The sequence below is a fragment of the Mugil cephalus genome, chromosome 4 (assembly GCF_022458985.1).
Source record: "Mugil cephalus isolate CIBA_MC_2020 chromosome 4, CIBA_Mcephalus_1.1, whole genome shotgun sequence".
In the NCBI taxonomy this organism is placed as follows: Eukaryota; Metazoa; Chordata; class Actinopteri; order Mugiliformes; family Mugilidae; genus Mugil; species Mugil cephalus.
This window is the reverse complement of record NC_061773.1, coordinates 20,806,208-20,825,525: the sequence shown is the minus strand read 5'-3', so window position 1 is coordinate 20,825,525 and position 19,318 is coordinate 20,806,208. Positions and strand designations below refer to the sequence as shown.

Here is a 19,318-nt window from a genome sequence, read left to right as displayed (position 1 = left end):
GGGAGGGTTGAAAGGTTTAACCCTTTGCAGCCATGATGCACATTAAAGCGCAGCAGAGAGCGTTTCCTCTCCTCCTCATGAAGGAGACTCCTTGTAAAAACAAAAAAGAGAAAACTGCACAGGAGGCACAGAGGAGCTGGCAATGGGGGGAAAAAAACGTGCATCAAAGAAGGGAATCTGGAACATTGCCCACTCGAGGGTTACATCCCATTTTGAAGAAAGATAATGACTCTTACTTCACCACATAAAAAGACCCGACCATAGCTGAAATTGTTACTTATTCTCTGCAAAGCTACATTCTTACTGTGGAAGACACAGGCTGAGATACCTGTTTAACAGAGCTGACTCACCTGCATACATCACAAAACCACAGAAAGAAAGAACCAGAGAGCAATGTGAGAATTAAATGTCCGGCTAAAAATCTCTGCAGGCACAGCTGGACCGACTCCCCCTGTCTAGTTTGAAGCAAGGGAAAAATATGACCTTCAAGCCCTGATGAGCGAATAACACAGCGCTAACGCCATAAGCAGAATCTTGGAAGTTTTCTTCTAGGAGTGTCCTGCAATACGGTTTTCCAGCCAGAGTCTCCACATGTGGTCTAGCTGATGGTGTCCAACATCATAACACATTTTTGGTCTAATATTTCAAACATTGATGAAATGTTACACATTTGCGAGGGTGACCTGCTCAACAGAGTTTCAATAAGCCCCTACTCCATGTATCCAAAACTGTTTTCCATTCACCCACTGCATCATGTCGTGCCTATCCCAGCATGCATTGGGTAAGAAGACACTTCTTGAACAGGTCACACTCGCCTTTACACCTATGTCTAATTCAGAGTTAAGCCGCAATTATGCTTCTGAACGTGGCCATGCTGCTCTGTGTCAGTTTTGTTTCCACTTCCTGCTTCACCTTCAACAATGGCGACTGAAACTTAAATCATCATACAAATGTCTGCATCTCCAAACCTCCTCAGTTAACCTTTACAATTTTTATTGATCCACTTCAACCAATTTGAAAATCACAGAGATGGAGAAGCAGCCGACTACCAAGTGGACCAATCACAGCTCTTACTGTGGGGTGAAGCCAGAGCACTCGGAGACAACAAACATGAACGGAGATTTAACACAAATTTAGCGTGCATGCATACAAGTTGAAGACATTTCCACCTATCCATCATACTCAGCATAATCAGACAGTGGCCTTGTGTTAGCTCACTTGTCGACTGCAGGTAGCAAAACAGTATTCAACATTACTAAAGGATTTTAAGGTGACCTCTGCCTTTCCATCCACAGACACACATTTATACAGACACACATTAATTAAAGCTTCACAGTCAGAGGGAGGAAGGACAAATTTGAAGAACAAACTTTGGATCAACATTGCTCTCAGTGATTTATGCAAGAAAAGAAACTAATGTCAGCTGAATCCTGTGTGTGGTTAAGTTGAGGGTTACCACTGAGAAACAATGTTCTGGCTTAGGGTGATCAAGTGGACAGGTTCAGTAGTAGGGGGCCAAGTCCCAGACAGAGTCCCAGTATGTGAAAGCCCATCCACAAGTGTAAGATCTTGTTCTCTAACCGCGCCTACAACAGCAGCAGAAAGCATCACTCACCTGGCAGTCGAAGTCCTGGAAGTTGCGTGCATTCTGCAAGTAAAGAAAAGGAAAACATGTGCATTAGTTTCACACACACCTTATGTCTTGTATGAAGGAATGACTCCTGAGACTACGGCTCTGCATCTTTAAACAACGAATACTTAAATTTAACAAAACAGAAGTTAAACTCTTTGTTGTGCACATTATAACTGATGATGCAGCGTTTTGAACCTGCCCCTTTCTTCTTACTAGTGATTTAACTGTGCAGCAGAAATCATAAACATGAATCATATTTGCCAAAGTCTATACTTCTCCACTATCACTACAAGTAGTTCTCAAATACTGATATAATAATGTGAACTTTGAATGAAGACGGTGAAAGTGCTTGTATTGGTTGTGAGACTCTTTGGATGCTGCCAAGATCTCACACATTTACTGCTCCAAGGTTGTGATTGTGATGTTTTTCATTTTGAGATTGTGTGCCTTTTATAATGGATGACATATGACTGATTTATGTTCTACATACTGTATATGCAGGTTGATGACAAAAAAATCTGTATCTACCCAAAAGTTTGGTGTGCAAGTCACAAAACTGTAAATTTTGCCAGGTTTAAGCCAAGATTATTAACATCTGTGATGTTTCTGTCTGTGACCAAAGTTTAGAACGACTGAGCAATAGCAGTTCTTAAGAAATTAGCTAATTCTGCCTGGTAACATGATGTCTTGTGTGCTACAGTAACAACTCTCAGTAGCCTTTTCGTGGACTACACAATAAAATAAATTCCTGTAAATTATAATTTGGAGTTACGGAGATGAACCCTGTTCAAACACGCTCTTAACACTCTTATTTGTTGCTGTGTTCATTATCAATTTTCTTCACTTCTTTTCATTAACATGCATCAGCCACAACATTAAAAGCACTGACAGGTGAAGTGCCTCCCACTACCAACGCCCCGGTACCGGAGACTCATGTCAATTCTCCAAAATGGATTTGGAAGCACACGGGAGAAGTATAGAGATAAAAGCAGGTGGTTTTAATGTTGTGGCTCATCTGTGTATATGTCCTACTTTGATTTACATCATCTCTAAATTTAAAAAGATGTTTAAACGTAATGCAATTAGTAAATATAAATCTTTTTTATAGACAATAATTGTCAAAAAACATAGTATGTAATCTTGGGATGTTATTGTAAATTGGTATGAATCATCTATTTGATCCATGTTGTCCACATATTGATTGAAGTGTCATCTTTTTTACTTTTTTCCTGTTATATTGATGATTTCTTTGTTATTTTTTTTCTTTCTTTCTGGTGTTTTTGTTCTGGTGACATGATATGAAAGATGAAGAAGGGCAGGCATCATACAAGCTGTTTTCAGTTCCATTTAGCCGTATATTTTCTCTGATGTATGTAAGCGGAAATGGACGGCGCCCCGAAAATACATCATCCATCTTATCTATCTAATCACACACGTCCATAACCTTGTAAGTTACATCCATTTGGCCTTTCAGAGGAATTGTTTTCATCACTTTTACATAACATCAAAAAGGAAAACAAGGATCTTGTTACATGATCTGTTATATCATCCTCTCAGTCTGACTCCTGTTTACCTTTGTAATGCGCTGGCCACTAGGTGGAGTGAGAGGTCAGTGCCAGGCTCCATCACTCAGATCATTTTCTGATACATCCCCCCCCCCACACACACACACCATCTCCTCTTAAAAGACATTTACCCCAAGTGTGAGAGAGTGACCGGGAGGAATACTAGTCCTTCAGACCACCCACTGAGGTGATGCAAACCCGTCCGACCTGTTACATCCACCGCTCGCCCTCCTCTGGGGCTCCGCACGCCTCTGACAGTCTGAGCCCGGAGAAAGAACAAAACCACCTTTCCATCCCCCAGACGCTCTCTCTTAATCATTCATCAGCCGTTGAGAAGCGTCTGAGAAGAGGATGAGGCCAGAGAAGGACGGGAAGAGCTTTGATCTGACACTCAGGTATTGTGTTTTTTTTTCTTTTTTTTTTTTTGCCATTGCTCATTTACTAGAATCTTTCAAGCTCCCAGAAATAAAATACACAGCTCCCATCCTCCTTTGATCTCTCTTTGTTCTTGCTCAACAGATTTCTCTAACAACGTTATGAACCCATCTCTCTTCCTCCGTCTCATTCCCTCTCCAATTTCTTCTTTCCTATCCACTCCCTCCCTCAGTTTTTCCCCGTCTTCTCTTTTTCCTCTCGTCAGTTGTGGAGATATGAATAATTCACCATGATGAACAAGACTGCAGAGTATGCATGCCTAGCGTATGTATTTGCCCAGGAGTAACATAGTGGGTACTCATCCACTTACAGAGCACACACGCACACACCATTTCTGTACAACCATATACAAAAAAAGTGCACAAGTGCTGTTTGTCATTGTCTGGTTCTCACCACATCTCACCTTATTGGTCAGCAGCGGCTTGATCTCAGTCAGCTGTACATCCTGTAGCTCATCCATGCTTCTGTCTGGTCACTCTGAACAACTCTGAATGACAAGAAAAAGGGAAATTCAGCAGCAGAAATGTGAACAAAAATGTGCGTCATAAGAGATCTGTGTGCACCAATAAAGACAGAAAATACGAACATTTTTTTTATTTGCTTTTCAGAATAAATTAATAAAATCATGACCGACAGATGACGTCTGAATTCACTTTTGAGTCATTTTTCATGGTGCACTGAAGGAATCTCTCTGTTACACCTTTGCACACTGTGATGCTTATAGTATCTCATCATATAAGACCTGGGGGGGTCCTGGAATAGAGGGTTTTTTTTCTCATTCTCGGGCAAAGATCACATTTCCAGTCTACACAGCTGGTTCACAAACAGGCGTTCGTGTACCGAGATGGATCAGGCCTGGCTTAACAAGACGCTGTAAAGCCCCCCTCATTTGTTTTCTCCTTGAAACCAGCCGTTCGTCCCTGCACGTAATTACAACACAAACACACCGACGCAAAGGCAGAACGCTCCCCCCTTCCCCCGCTTTCCCTGAAACGGCATCTCTTCGGCCTTGCCCGTTTGAAAAAGAAAGGTGAGGACAGGAAGTAGTATTGAATTATCAGGCTCGTGTTGCAAATAACAGCAGATGGAGCCTCTGTCTCTTCTAGGTCATCGCTCACAACTGGAAGACGAAGCCAAATCAGCCCCGCGCCGCACAACACACAGCCTTGGCATAAAAGCACTACATCTATCAGAGGAAAAGCACATGATATTAACAGAAACAGGCAGGAAGTAAGGACAAACGCAATTGGCCACAGGATTAGCCAACCACAGGAGCAGGCAGCCTGGAGTCACTTCCTGGCTGTCAAGAGACAACCCCCAACGAACGCCCTTGAGCTGCTGGCTGTGATAGTATCTGATAACCTTCAGGGATCGTCAGCGGCCAACTTACAGAGGGAGACACCAGCAATGATGACGTAACGCCGCGTCTACGTTAGCAGCGGTTTCGTCTTTTTTTCCTGGCGTGTGGTCAAAAACAGAACATCTGTCTGATGACGCATCAATCAGGTTTGGGGGTCATCATGACCCGGCAACAGATTGCACCTTGCTTGGAAACAATCAGGGAAGCAGATTCGTAAAAATGAGCACAATCCTTAAATTACAAAAAAAAAAAAAAAGAGAGAGAAAAAAAAACTGGAATAAAAATAATAATAATAATAATAAAAAAAATGTTCAAACATCCAGGGTTGGAATGAAAACACGTCCGGCAAAATCCCTGCTGACAAATCCGGCTCAATGGTGGAACTAAATAATATTTAGACAGCTGAACAGGGAAAAAAGGAAAAACAAATACTCTGCATGCTTGAACAGATTGAGCGTATTGGCCCGGATCAATCCAACACTTCCTCAGAAAGTGGGATGGAGGCACAGCCTGCTTTAATAGTTGCTGGCTGGCCCGGGTGAGTGAGGTGTTAAGGGAGATGGGGGTCAGGGTAGGCTTACGCTGACAGACTGACTGGTTGGCTCTCAAAGCCCAACCCCACTGACCTATTATACTGGGTTAACCGGGCACGTAACTACCCCGCCCCCTATAACCGTCCTTTGGTTTCCACCTGAAACCCCCCGGGGGGAGGGATCGGCTCATTTCAAAGCCCCTAAACCTTCCCTCAAATCACCTGAAAGACCGTCACATCGCTTCCACACTTCCCCGCCGACTGCATGCCTGCTCCGCCGCTCAGCATGCACAGCTGTTGCCATAGAGACAAAGCTGGTTGCTGATGTTTATTCTAAGCTGGGATAGACCCATGGGACAGATGTGAGGCAAGGAGACAATGGTGGTGGAATTGACTGCTTCTGAAGCTCGTGCTTTCGACTCCATTTCCCCGTGACGTACACACGGCCTATAGATGTGATATGACAGCAGAGATTTGGTGTAATTGCAACAGGAAAGTGCTCCCAGATGACAGCAGGGAAATTCCATTAGCAATCTGTGCGGCGTGCGTGGTTTGTCCCACATTCGTAGCATACCATGAATGTGGAAGAGGCTGGGGGGGGGGGCAGTAATGGTCTCCCTGACACCAGACTCTCTTTTACTCAGTTCTTCCGCCATCAACATGAGCAGCGCAAAATGACATCGCTTTCACACACGATTTCCCTCATGTTCTTTAGGTCCCATTTCCAAGCACGAGGCGCCAGGGGAGCCTCGTTTCAGCGCCAGATATCGTTCCACGCAGAGATCGAGGAGGGATGTGCCGATTAACAGGCGCAGGAAACAAATTGCCTCGGAAAGAAAATTAAACGATGCTCCTTCTATGTCAAAAGGGTTAGCGCTCACTTCCTCTGGGACACCTGGAGGTTTCCAATCCTGACAAAACGATTTCATCAAAAGGCTCACGCAGACACGGGGAAATCTGTCGGTTTAATAAACGAATGACTAACTGAGCTTCCCTCAGTGCCTGTTCTACCGCTGACGAGCACCATCCTACGACTAAATCTGTAAGCAGAGAGGACGAGCCGTTACCTGAGGTACATACAGTACGTACAGAGGCGCCAAAACACCTACTTAAGATACACCTCGTTTCTGCCAACAAAAGCAGTCCTGTAGCTGCCATGTCAGCAGACGCCTTGAGTGATTGATGAACGCATCCTTTAGTCCTCGTACCACTTTTCCCTCTCTCCTCCCGTCTCTGTATATTCATCTTCATCTCACCTTGGGCCATCAAGAAGCCCGAGCCGTCTTCATGATGGACGACAGAGAGCCCGGCTGTGATGCTGACCCTCCCTTTTTAGCCCCTTCAATTAGTCCCCTTTTCCACCCCGTCACCATGGCAACCACGACCTCACATTTACCCGCCGTCTTCATCAGTCACGTCACGGCCGCGCATTGACCGTAACCTCTGGGCTTTAGGTTGAGCAAGGTGAACGTGACCGCAGTGGCCTCGTATTAACCCGTATCAGGGTCCCTGGAGGACCCCGACTACGGCCACCAGGAATAATGCCACGCAGCCGCTCCTGTCCACACACTGACGTCTCTGTCTCTCTTTACAGCGAAGGTGGTGGTGTTGTGGTTCGAGAGCTGGGTGGACTTGGAAGAGATTTATTGAGCAATAAACCAGCGGTGAGTCTCACAGTCCATTACAAGTTGAACATTTTGATCCTTTTAAAAGTGTGTTTGTTGTTGCTTCACACCACCACATACATTATTTATGTAGAATCCTTATGGTTCATCAGTTATATTTACTTTGAACTGCAAGACTTTGCAAGAAGATTTTCAGCTTGAAAACAGCACCAACTTTTTTGGATGTAAACAAAGTCAGCGTCAACTTGCCACAAAGGCTATTCAACCAAAGGAGAGAAAAAAATACTGTTTTTCCCTATGAAACAAATGAAACAGCAACACAACAGGTTAAAAAAATGTTTCTGTGGGGAAGTGCCAAAAATTGCAGTTCCTCAAATAGCTGAAAATGCATCGCACCCCATAGTCCTCCATGTTAAATTAAAAACTATCAGCAGAAATAAACATGTTTACAGCATATTTCACTACTCACTGTACAGGGTTGAACTCGTTTAAATTGTATAAATAAAGTTTGAAATTATGAATTAAGGACGTGGCTGCTTTGAATGACAGGGAGGTGCTGTCACAGGTTGCTTAGCTGTCTATCTAGCCCCCCCCCCCGTTGGAGTCAGGAATGAAGCTGAAAGCTGCCACCAAACTCAAACTGTATGTTCAGTTTGAGTTGTTTTGAAGCGCAATCACAACAGACCCAATAACTTCCCCTTATAATGAAATGCATTCAACAACACTTCCCTTAGAGCAGAGGAGACTGTTTAATGAGACGCGTAAGGTTGCACTCACACTAGGGCCAGTTGTCAGCCCTCTTTCCTCTGACCAACTTATCTGCACCAGGAGTAGCACCAACATTACGTACGAGATTAAAAAGTTTACTATTATCCCTATGGTTGTTGTTTGAAATGCTGGTCTGCTGCATTTTGTTTATTATATGACGTAATAGGTCAACTGCAAAACGGGCCGTATTAATGTGGTATTAACCTGCTGAAAAGACACCTATCGCCACCTAGTGTGGAGGAGGAGGACATGTTCGCGTCAGTTATTCGATTTTCTCCGTTGCATGTAAACTGGGACAAGGACTGTAGTCAGAAAGTCAAATTTTTAGCATCGATTAAGCTCCGCATGTAAACACACTGAGTGTGACTACACCCTAAAGTAAAGACCATAGCAGGCTGCGTCTTTGAAGCACAGTTATTCCCTATTATCAACTCATTTCCGGTGAGATGAAGTGGCGTCATCTGCCTGTCTCGTTTCTCCTTGAGCCAAATTACTCTGACGACGGCTCAATTACAGGAGAACACGGGCGTGTCTGTCCCCAGTCAGCACTTCATGGAACTTCACATCACAACAGAAAACAGGCGACAGGAGCCTCATGCCAACCATTGAGACACACTGAAGTCTGTTCATCCGGTTCCCCGTCACGGCTACAACTCCGGTCACCAGTCAGTACGTTTACATGCATGTGAATAAAATGAAATATTGTCTTAATCTGACTCTACCTGGACAACTTAAGCGCATGTAAACACATTACTCTGGGTAACATCAGAGTCCTCCTTATCTGATTAAGACACAAAGATAATGCAATTAGAAACTGATTTTTCCCGGCATGTATACACCTTAATCTGAACAAAAACATCCAAGAAAGCCGGTCACAAAAGAAATGGGTAAACAGAACTGGTAGAAGAACCACCTGAGGGATGGTGTGTATTTTATTTGCTCCATAAGTAGCGCACACATTACAAGATTAAAAAGCTGCACTATCACCCATGTCGTTGAGGTTTGAAATGTTGGTCTGCCGCATGAACGACTCCAGTCTATAGTACGACTCCTGTTTATTGTATGATGTAATAGGTCAACCGGAAAGGGGGCCATATTAACCCACTGAAAAGACACATCGCCACCTAGTGTGGAGGAGGTGGACGTGTTCCCGTCAGGTATTCAGTTTTCTCTGTTACATGTAAACTGGGACAAGGACCACATTCAGAAATTTTGAGCATAGCTTGATGAAGCCGTGCATGTAAACGTACAGAGTGAGGCGGTGCCATACCATTAAGACAGAGAAAGTTTTCCAGGGTCATGTCAGTGGAAATTTCTTTATCCTCCAACTTTTTCGTAACCAGGCCAAGCCAGTGTTTACAGTTCTCCTTCTGCAGAGGAGGCAATCTGCAGCAGAGTAAAGCTAATGGACTGTGACAAGGCTCAGATCCAGATTATTGCTCTAACCTGGGTTGTTTGGTAAGAGAATTAGATGAGGAAAATCCATTTGTTAGGCATTTCAACCCCCCCCCCACGTCACCCCCTCACGTTAGGTCAATAACAACATGATCCAAAGAAAAGTTGGATTTTATTCTGTTGTATATAATTTGACAGCCAAGGGATAAGACCTGGGGGGGAAATTTGATCTCGAGGTTGCTCTTTTGTTCTCCAACATGGAAAAGCTGACCTATAGCATCGAGCATCCCCTGCTGATACCGTCAGCAAACACGCACAGATGAACAAGCACAGGGACCGGCGCACACTCACGTGCTCAGACGCTCACGCACACACAGCTCCCCATGCTTCACGTCTGCTTAATTAAATGACAGCTTGCTCTCCCGAGGCTCCATCACTCTCCTTACAGCTTATACGGTTCTACTGACACAAGCCGACAGAGGCGGCTTTTTGTTCTTATAACAATGTAGCAAAAAAACGAAATAAATAAATAATGATGAGACACCTCTCTGATGTCTTTGTCGGGATTCAATCGGTCTATTTTTAACCAGCACGCAAAATGAAAATGACAAACAAAACCCACCTAAAACAATTATTTAGGGCGTTTGAGACATGATCCTGTGCAGGTATAAGTCTGAATAGGAGAGACTAGAAGGAAACAGTAGGATCAACACAGTGTACATGAGACAAACCGGTCTACCACCTCAAATATCGACCTCCTTGTTTGATCTTTCAAGGTTTAAAAGGATCTATTAAATGTGAAAAACTGCATTACTATAATTGACTCAGCTCTCTCTGCAAAAGCAAATCTGAAGGCAGAATGACTCAGTCATTAATACGTTTAATATCTCGAGCCTCCGGCCAGTCATTACTCAAAATGCAAGTGATAAAAATGTTGCAGTGGTTGCACTTGGAGAGAACATGGGACATCACACACAAACACGACAGAAGTAGCGCAAGGGTAAAAATCACAAGCTTATCCTCTGACTTGTGTTATCCAATCAATACGAGCTTCTTTGTCTGTTCAGAGCATCTATTTAGTGACCGATGTAACTGCATATTTTTGTTTTCCGAGAGGAAATCCTACACTGATCGTCCATCACTCGAACGCCTCTGTGTGTGTGTGTGTGTGTGTGTGTGTGTGTGTGTGTGTGTGTGAGGAAAGGCTTGGCTCATCAGCAAAGATACTCACTGGCACGTAGCATCCCCTGCACTGATCCGTCTGCCAAAACAGGGGGCCCTCTGCTACTCCGCTGCCCACTCAAACCCTGACCTCTATACACATAATGAGGACAGACTCTGATGCGCTCATGAATCCATGTAAACTGGCACATAGTAACACATACCATAGATACATTCATGCGCTAATCCTGCAGGGCCATTGAGCGCGAGACCCCTCTCGTTACTCTCTAAGGGCTTTTAAAGAATTACATTATTCCGTGAGGGGGCCACTTTATCTGCTAATGGTTCTCATGAGATCAAGGAGCCGCATCTGGGTGTATTGATTTATAACCACACATATCAGTTGGCATCATCAGGAAGCTTCACATGAAGAAGCGCGAAGGGGCTTCATAAATAGAGCGCCGTGGTTTGGAAAATTATTCGTCATAACTTCTGCTGGCGCGTCTAAATTTACGGCACGAATACAGACCCGGAGACCAACAGTCGTATTTTTTTCCACTGGTTGGGGCGATGTTTCGGAACGGCAAACTGGAAACTTGATTTATCCATTACGGCCACGAGGAAAGGGCGTGCAGCAGTTATGGACTGGGGTGTTGGTGTGAGGGCAGCGGGGATGTGAGTCAGCCCTCCTATGTCCCTCCCTCCTCAGTACATCGTACCATACAGCCTCGCAAATTTAGCTGGGGCTCTATTTTAGTCCTCATGTATAAATAAAGGAGCAGTTTCTGCACTACGCTGCTATAACTTTTGAGTGTCTTATAGGCGGGTGTGTTTAAACTGCATCTCCATAACTAGAACCACAGACATCAGTCATGGCCCTATATTTAAATGGCTAGGACAGGTCATTGTGGAGCATGTCACGCACCAGTACCGGCCCACAAAGCGTTCCCTATGAGGTGAAAATGTCACGGTGCTGCAAAAATAGACGCACGTATTATTATTATTATAGGTGATCTGAGCGTGGTACCAAGTGACGGGGGAAGACTCGTGTCACAGGAAATGTCCCGCTAAGAGGAGTTAATGGAAAAACTCACGCACGTACATGACATCTCGAGCTTGCTCAAGGAAATCAATCCGTCACCGTATTCATAAGAAGAGACTCGGGAGCAGATGCTGATCACGATGCTAATCCCTGGCAGCGCCGCTTTCCAGCGCATTCACAAGTTGTAAGCAGATTGATTCCGCACATGTAGACCTACAAATCTAAACAACATCAATTTCAATCAACTCCAAGTGGAGGGAAACAACATTTAGCTGTGGTTTTAATCACAGCTCAACGATGTGGGTTTTGACCTACAGGTTCTCCCTGTGTTTGCTCTCATATAGATGCACATACACAGTTAATAGTAAAGACATATAACCTAATTACACTCAAAAAAAAGTTAAAAAGTAGCATATGGTAAAACATATCGATATGATGATACAATATTGATTTTAAAAGAAACAAATGCCCATGTTTTGGGCCGATCGTGAACTAATAACATACGTCCACCAACACTTTTTCCTGAACATGTGCAACAAATTCGAAATGGATCATTTGGATTAATATTGGTTTTTGACACAATTTGTCCAATGAATTATCACTGTCATCTGGTGTACATCTACACAACTTGAACTTTAAGCTACATTTAACATTTCTCAGTGAACTATGTAGAATATTGCAATATCATAATATCGCAACAATGTATCATGTCATGACTCAAATATTGTGATACGTATCGTAGTTGTTGCCAATACCCAGCCCTAGTAAAACTTCTCATTTGAAATGGGTTTTCCATTCTTAGATATCATGTTCAAATATGTATCTTATATGAATAAAATGTGCAAGGAAAAGCTAAAGTTATATTTCAGTAGTTAAAAAAAGATTAATATTCAACTACTACTATTAATTGAATAAATATGTAAAAAAAATAAAATAAAAATGTTTGTCACAGCCGTAATTCAAACCCAGACTGGAAAGGCCTGTGTGACGACTGGACAGAACAATATTTGTTCCAGACACTGGCTGAGATTTTTGCAGAGCTTAAGGCTGAATCATCTTTGGTTGCTTGTAGTCACCTGGCTTAGCTGTGAACAGGGCTCGACAGAACAGACTTCAAACAGCAGATGATCTGAGAAACGCAAAGGAATGAATCCCTCGACGTATGCGTCCTGACACACTGTCCACGTCAGTGCAGACAGAAGATAAACTAACCAAACGTGCAAATGACAGTGAACTGAAGAGTATGTTCGACCTAACGATGCAGGGATTCTGGATCAAAGTCTCTGTATTGAGAAAAGATCGCTTTAATTCCCAGCAACACATCTCTGCGAGGTGGAGTGGTCTGTAATGGACGAAGACCAAACTGAGGATTAAGAAGAAATCCGCTTTGTTTCCTATCGCCAATCAATGGGGCCGCCTCGCTGCAAGTAAAGAATTACAGCGATATCGTGGAGTCATGAGGCTTTTATATGTTCATGTGAGGAAAATGTGCACAGAAACATCCACTTATTTCACTCGGTTAAACTTCTACAACTGGAACCATGGACTTTTGCCACCTCATACATTCAATAAGGAGATAACACTTAAGAACTTGTAACTCCGTGTAAGTCTCCACCCAATTTCAGCTGAGGACTAATATAGCTGGCCTGTGTAGGTGTGAAATGATCTTAGCTGTTCCTCCGTAATTAGTCATAGAGAGATCAGGAACCGAGGAGCAAGCATGACAGGACGAATATTAAGCGCTCAGAGGTGGGTGTAACTCTTTATTTGTCATGTGGATTTCAGGGCACATCATCCATCCTGCAAGAGACTAGTGGCTCAATAATGCAGGCTCTTAGTGCGGCTAATAGGAACACACAGCACACGTATATCAGGGATGCTTTTCATCTTTCCTTCCACACTACAAGTCACTGGGAGACACTGAGCCTGCCGGTCCTTTCAAGCAATGATGAACAGACTTAATAAGGGAATGGCGTCATAGATGGCGATTTAGAAAGCTGGTGCTACATGGCTCGCGTCATCAATAAATCAATACACGCGGGGAACAGACGAGTCTCACACAAAGCAAGACATGGCTGGGGCGGGTTAGGAGGAAAGAAAAAAAAACATATCATGGCTACTAAGGAGGGGGTGCCGAGGCACAGACGAGTCTTGATAAATCCGCTGCGATAGGTCAGGGAGAGGTGCGAGTCTGGCTGAGCTCCTCCTGCTGCTACCCGGCTATAAATAAGACTGAATGGCCTGTCCTGTCGCCCTGCACTCAGTGCTGCTAATAGAGTACCTGTCCATGCTCCGCTACGCTACGCTAGGCTAGCTGCAGCTCAGTCTGTGGGGATTTCCTCTGCCGAGAGCACGGACGGACGAAGTGTGTGTGCGTGCGTGTGTGCGTCCTGGGTCCCGGGCCGAGTCTCCAGAACAGCGGAGACCTGCTCACGCTGAGCAGGATCTGTGGAGCGCGCTCAGACGGGCCGAAGGCAGCTGTTGGGGGCAGCGGCGAGACCATCTGTGCAGCCCGGTCACTGACTTGTACAGAAACACACACATACACACACATTAACTTACAGCATCGTTTCAACAAGCTGGGTGGAAACATGAGATACAGCTTCTATAAAACATTAACAGGAGACATGAGAGAACCCGGTGCCAGAGACGGTAAAGACCTCAGCCTGTGACTACACAGAGGGCTTTTGAATCAGACCGTGTGTCAGCGTGTTTCAGGTATGAATCAGTGCTAAGAGGCCTGTTGCCACACAAGAACGCGGCCTCTCCAAATAGAGTTATCAGCGTGGTCAACTTGACCGTCACTATGACTGATTACTGTCAATTCAATCCCCCAGAGACGCACAGAGGTGGTCCTCTGGCGCCTTCCCATTGTGAGCGCTCAGTGTGGAGGTCGGCGGTGTCCTTGGCAACCATCGGGAAGGGACCCCCCCCCCCCACCACCTCCTCCTTACCCACCCGCAGCTCAGCTGGTGGCGCCGCTGAAATCGAACGACCTTTTCCCACCGTCATTTACATAAAGTCATTCTCTCCTCATCACAACAACCAAAGCGACGCGAGAGGTTTTCCCAGTCAGCGCACCTTTAACTCGGCTCTCGAGGCGTCCAGGCGGTTATAATTAACCTTCAACCGCAGGGACAATTAAGACATTCACTCCCTTCCTAATATTTTTCAAACAGCACATATATTAAAAATGTCACAACTTGCACTGAGTCAGAAAAAACACACACACTCTCTCCAGGGACGCACCCTGTTTAAGTACAATTCCAGTGTTTATAGATCAAGGTGAATCATCTCTGCCTGGATTTAACCGACCGTCACAGAAACGCAGCCTGAGGGGGAGGATCCTCTAACCGCCAGGGCACGGTTTCTGCCATTTGCTCTGTCTCAACAACAACAACAACCACTACAGCATTTGCCTCTCTTGGGTGTTCCCTTGACCGTAAAGCAAGGCGAGGATGAGAGCGTTCATGTGGCTCACAGTGAGACACTGTAACTAAACACTAACACGCTTAACAACTTATTTGTATCAAATGTATCAGGGATTTGAAACATTGTCTTTCTTTGCTTCCTGTGTCTCACACACACACGTCTCAGAGTGGATACGGTTATGTCGGTCTTATGTAGATGGAGGAAATGAAATGACAAATTGCAGATAAACTAAAAAAGAAAAAAAAACATCAGAGCTGATGTGAAGGAATTTTTGCAGTAACAAGATCAAAGGGGCGGTGTGGGGTGTGGGGTGACGGGGGGGGGGGGGCAAAGCTCTGGCTTGGCCTGCACACAACACTTTGAATCAACAAGCGCACCACCTGTGCTCCCGCGTCCCCTCATCCCCACCTGCTGATGTTGATAAAGAAGATGGAGACATACGGTGTGCCCTCCCTCCGGCGGGGGTGTGATCCAGCCGATAAGAAAAAATGTGTGGACACCAGTGCCGCCTCACACGAGCCGACCGGCAAACTGGCTCAGATGTGGGGTTTTCACTACAAGGAGACTTATCCTCTGCTCCGTCCCTGCAGTGAAAGCAGGGGGGGCAGGTGAGCAGCTCTTCGGATTTACCGTTAGGGTGAGGTCAAGGGAAATTTAAGCAGCTAACCTGGAACAGAGGTATACATACTTCAGCTCTTTCCGCAAAGCTCGCACTGTAACTCTAGGCCGGGCACAGCTTGAATTACAGATGCTGTTCAGTAACAAAAGCACAGCGGTGCAGAGCTGGAGAAGAAATGTTCAGACTCACGAACTGAGGGTTATCATTATTATTATTATATTTATTTATTTTCAAAGACACGTCCCACACGTCTGTTACCAAATGAGACTAGGACTCAAAAGGGCGATAAGCATTTCCAGTAATGAGAGGAAGCCACAGTAAAGTGTGGTACAGGTCATGTCTTGCCCTGCAGGGCTTGCAAACTAATAGACAGTAATGCTGAGGTGAAAGCGAACGCGAGGCAGAATGACTGTCAGCACAGCAGCTTAATTACCGTCTCCATCTCTCCGGTGAGCGGTTATTCCTTGACATTCATCCCTGCCTCCGCTGCAAGAAATCCTCTTCCACACAAGAGCGTTTCACACATTTTATGTACTTTCTAATCTCTGTAATACAGCGAGTGGTAAATTGTAATCCCCGCTGAAAGGCACCTTAACGGCGCTATTCTTCATACTTACACACCGAAATTATTTTACATCGTTCGCTTACAGTGTAAAGTCCAGCAACGCTGCATTAACGCCGCATTTGTTTTCATTTCCCCCCGAGTGCTCGTGAAAGGTGAATCCCTCCACAGAGGAAACCCGACGGCTTTAAAACAGGCCCACTTCAGCGGGGTCTAATGATCAGAGTCTGCAGAGACCAGACGGACAGGTTTTCAGGACCTTGAGGCCAACATGTGGATTAATGAGCAACTTCTGGCACTCCCATTAGTTAAGCAGTACTGTAATTATCAACCAGGGATGGACTGCTTCCAACAATACAGCAATAAACCTCAGACTGCCCACTCCGCGTTGTTGTGAAAGAACTGATCCACAGATCGGCTCAAACATCGGCTCCAGATATCTGTGACCGTTTGACTTATCCGTTGAGGTTTCCAGCTGGAACAACAGCCTTCAAGACGCAATGTTGTGAGTGACAACAAAATCCTTATTGTGTAAGCTTCATTCAAGCCTCGAACGACCACGTGACACCGCGCGAGAGAGCATTGTGGGAGACAGGAGGGTCGAATTCAACACCGCCGCCGTGAAACTTTAATGCGCTCAAGTCGAAACGATTAGACACCAAAAAAAAAACGGCGCCAACATGGAGACGGCGTGTGTTAATTATTAAGGTCGCAGCGACTTTATTGCCATTTATTTTGTTATTTATTAAAATATCTTACGCTTTCCTGGTGAGATTCACAGAGAAAACTTACTTTTAGTTTAAACTCACAAAATAGTAACTCGGGGTCAGGTGGAAACACCTGATGCCCACATGTCCCACCTGTGTGTGACCTTCGCACGCTCAGAAGTGACATTGTCATCCATTGCGTGGTGTCTGAACACCTGCGGCAGCTACACCCCACTAATGAATCTAGGGGAGGGGGAGGAGGTGAGAGGAGGAGGAGGGGGGGATGATAATGAGACCTTCTCAGTCTAGACCGAAAAATGTGGAAAAAAAAAGAAGAAATATAGTGACATCACGACAGGTGGCAAGATACTTGCCACTCCACGCAGGACAGCTCTGGGCCTTTTTAGCCAAACGTGTCTCTGTTGAAAGTATAAATATCACATTTAATATTAATAAAAAGGAGGAAAAAATAGCTCGCGCCTCAAAAGTCTTGTTTTTTCTGTTTTTTCCTCACTAAATGATGTGTATTCCACCAGGAGCATTAGCTCTGTACTCTTTCTATGCACTAACAAGCTGCTGGCTATTATTCGGCTAACATTTCTCCACTTGTTCCAGTTACGCGTCGTGACAGGCCTCGTTTTAACCAAGTGGGCAAAAACAAAATATAAGAGGAAGCGGAGGGGGTAACGACCAAACACTCCGCACCGACAACACGCAGAAAACAAGGTACACAAGATGAGAACCCCAGCGCTGTGTCGCATCACTAAACTCATTCAACCGCATTTTTTTTTTTTTTTTTTTTTTTTTTTTCTGGTGACGGAACCGCTTCACTCGGGTCTAGTTTGGCGTTTAACACGTGGTTTAAATTAGTCGTTAATTAAAGCCTCTATCCGCCTCGAGGTAACAAATGACTGTACAGACAGAGGGCTCCGGTAATCTCCCGTGGCATCGGGAACATCTGTAAGTGGTCAATGGGAACATGTTGCGGCGAAAACACGGGTCCGAGTCTTACCTCGTCGGTGAAATGAGGACGCGGCGAGACGAAGTCAACTCCCAACCGGGCACCGGGTTGAATATCGGCGTTTAAATGTGCGTCTAAGTGGACAATACACGCCGCCGCTGTTTCTTCCTTCCTTCCTTTGCCCCAACTAGTATTTTTTTTTTTTTTCGCTGTGACTGACTGTGGGCGGAACTCCACGCTGCGGCGCAGACACGGCGCGCGAGCCAATGAGAGGAGGCGGCACGACCCACAGACACGACCCACAGACAGGAGGTCCCACTCCGCTCCGAAATGCTGAGGACGAGACTCGGGGCAGAGCTCCGGGGCCGGGGGGGAAAACGAAAACCATCAAATATCAGACCCACCTTACCTGTACGCACGAGAGAGATCGAAGTCAGAAATGCAATGTCATATATATGTATTTTATACGGTCATATACCATAACATTATGACCAGTGATAACAACTATCTCGTAATCGCGGCACCAGTCCGTGGGTGGGATCTGTTAGACAGCAAGTGAACATTTTGTCCTAAAAGTTGACGTTTTAGAAACAAGAAGAAAAAAAACAGGTGCAAGTGGAAGCATTTGAAGTCTTAGATCACACGCGTCAAATATACAGCCCGCGGGCCAAAAGTGGTCCGCCAGAGGGTCAAATCTGGCCCTCGGCATGAATTTGCATAGCGTGAAACTTTTATAGAAGACTGCAATTTTACAATTTTTGTAAATAACTGCTATCTCTAATGTGTCCACTGTTTTAGTTAGAGAAGTAGACAGAACAAAACTGCAATTATCTTTCTTAGGAAATTTCATTTTTATTGAAGGATCTTTTATTAAATGTAAATTCCACTAAAACAAATGAAAAAAATTAAATAAATACGTAGATGTCGTTACTTATAGATTATAATGCTTTTGTGTTAATGGTCCAAAACTCCAAACTAAGCATGGCTTAGATGATGCATCTCCAGATCTCCAGCTCTTGAGGGGAGTTTCCAGTCTGCAGTGGTCGTCGGTATCTACCAGTGACTCAAGAGAGGAAGAGTAGCGAGGCGGTGACAGGGTCACGACCTTCACTGGAGCACATGTTGAACAAAGCCTGGCCTGTGTGGTCAGATTCAACCAATGAGCTACTCTAACTCAGACTGCTGAAAAGGTTCCCATAGAACGGTGTCAGGTTACACAGCCTATCAGTTTGTTTCGTAAGTGCCCTGTCACAAAGTAGACTATGTCCACAGCACGTCTGCGCCCAGCTGCGGGACTCTACAGGCGGACATGCTCAGTTGGCGTTTTCATGCCTCCCTCAGCGGACAAGGGAACACCATGCGACACGATCCGCGCCACTGTTGCTATGCAAATGGCCAAACAACCTCATCACCTTGGGACACTGTTTTGCCAACTACTTTTGTACATTTAATCGTAATGCTAATTAAATTACACTGTAAATTTATTTTACTAGATAACATTTTTATTTTATTTTTCTTCTG

General features: G+C 44.8%; 1 protein-coding gene across 3 annotated transcripts in view; it reads right to left on the bottom strand.

The window, feature by feature from the left end:
• ndrg3a (ndrg family member 3a) overlaps nucleotides 1–18,017 on the bottom strand; it is a 32,812-nt gene extending 14,795 nt beyond the window's left edge. For all 3 annotated transcript variants that reach the window (XM_047583225.1, XM_047583227.1, XM_047583229.1), the window contains exons 1-3: nucleotides 17,849–18,017; nucleotides 4,037–4,120; nucleotides 1,616–1,648 (exon numbers count right to left, since the gene is read on the bottom strand). In XM_047583225.1, coding sequence (XP_047439181.1) covers nucleotides 1,616–1,648; nucleotides 4,037–4,093 — 90 coding nt within the window. In that variant the 5' untranslated portion in view covers nucleotides 4,094–4,120; nucleotides 17,849–18,017. The remainder of the gene's footprint in view (nucleotides 1–1,615; nucleotides 1,649–4,036; nucleotides 4,121–17,848) is intronic.
• Between the last annotated feature and the right edge of the window lie 1,301 nt (nucleotides 18,018–19,318).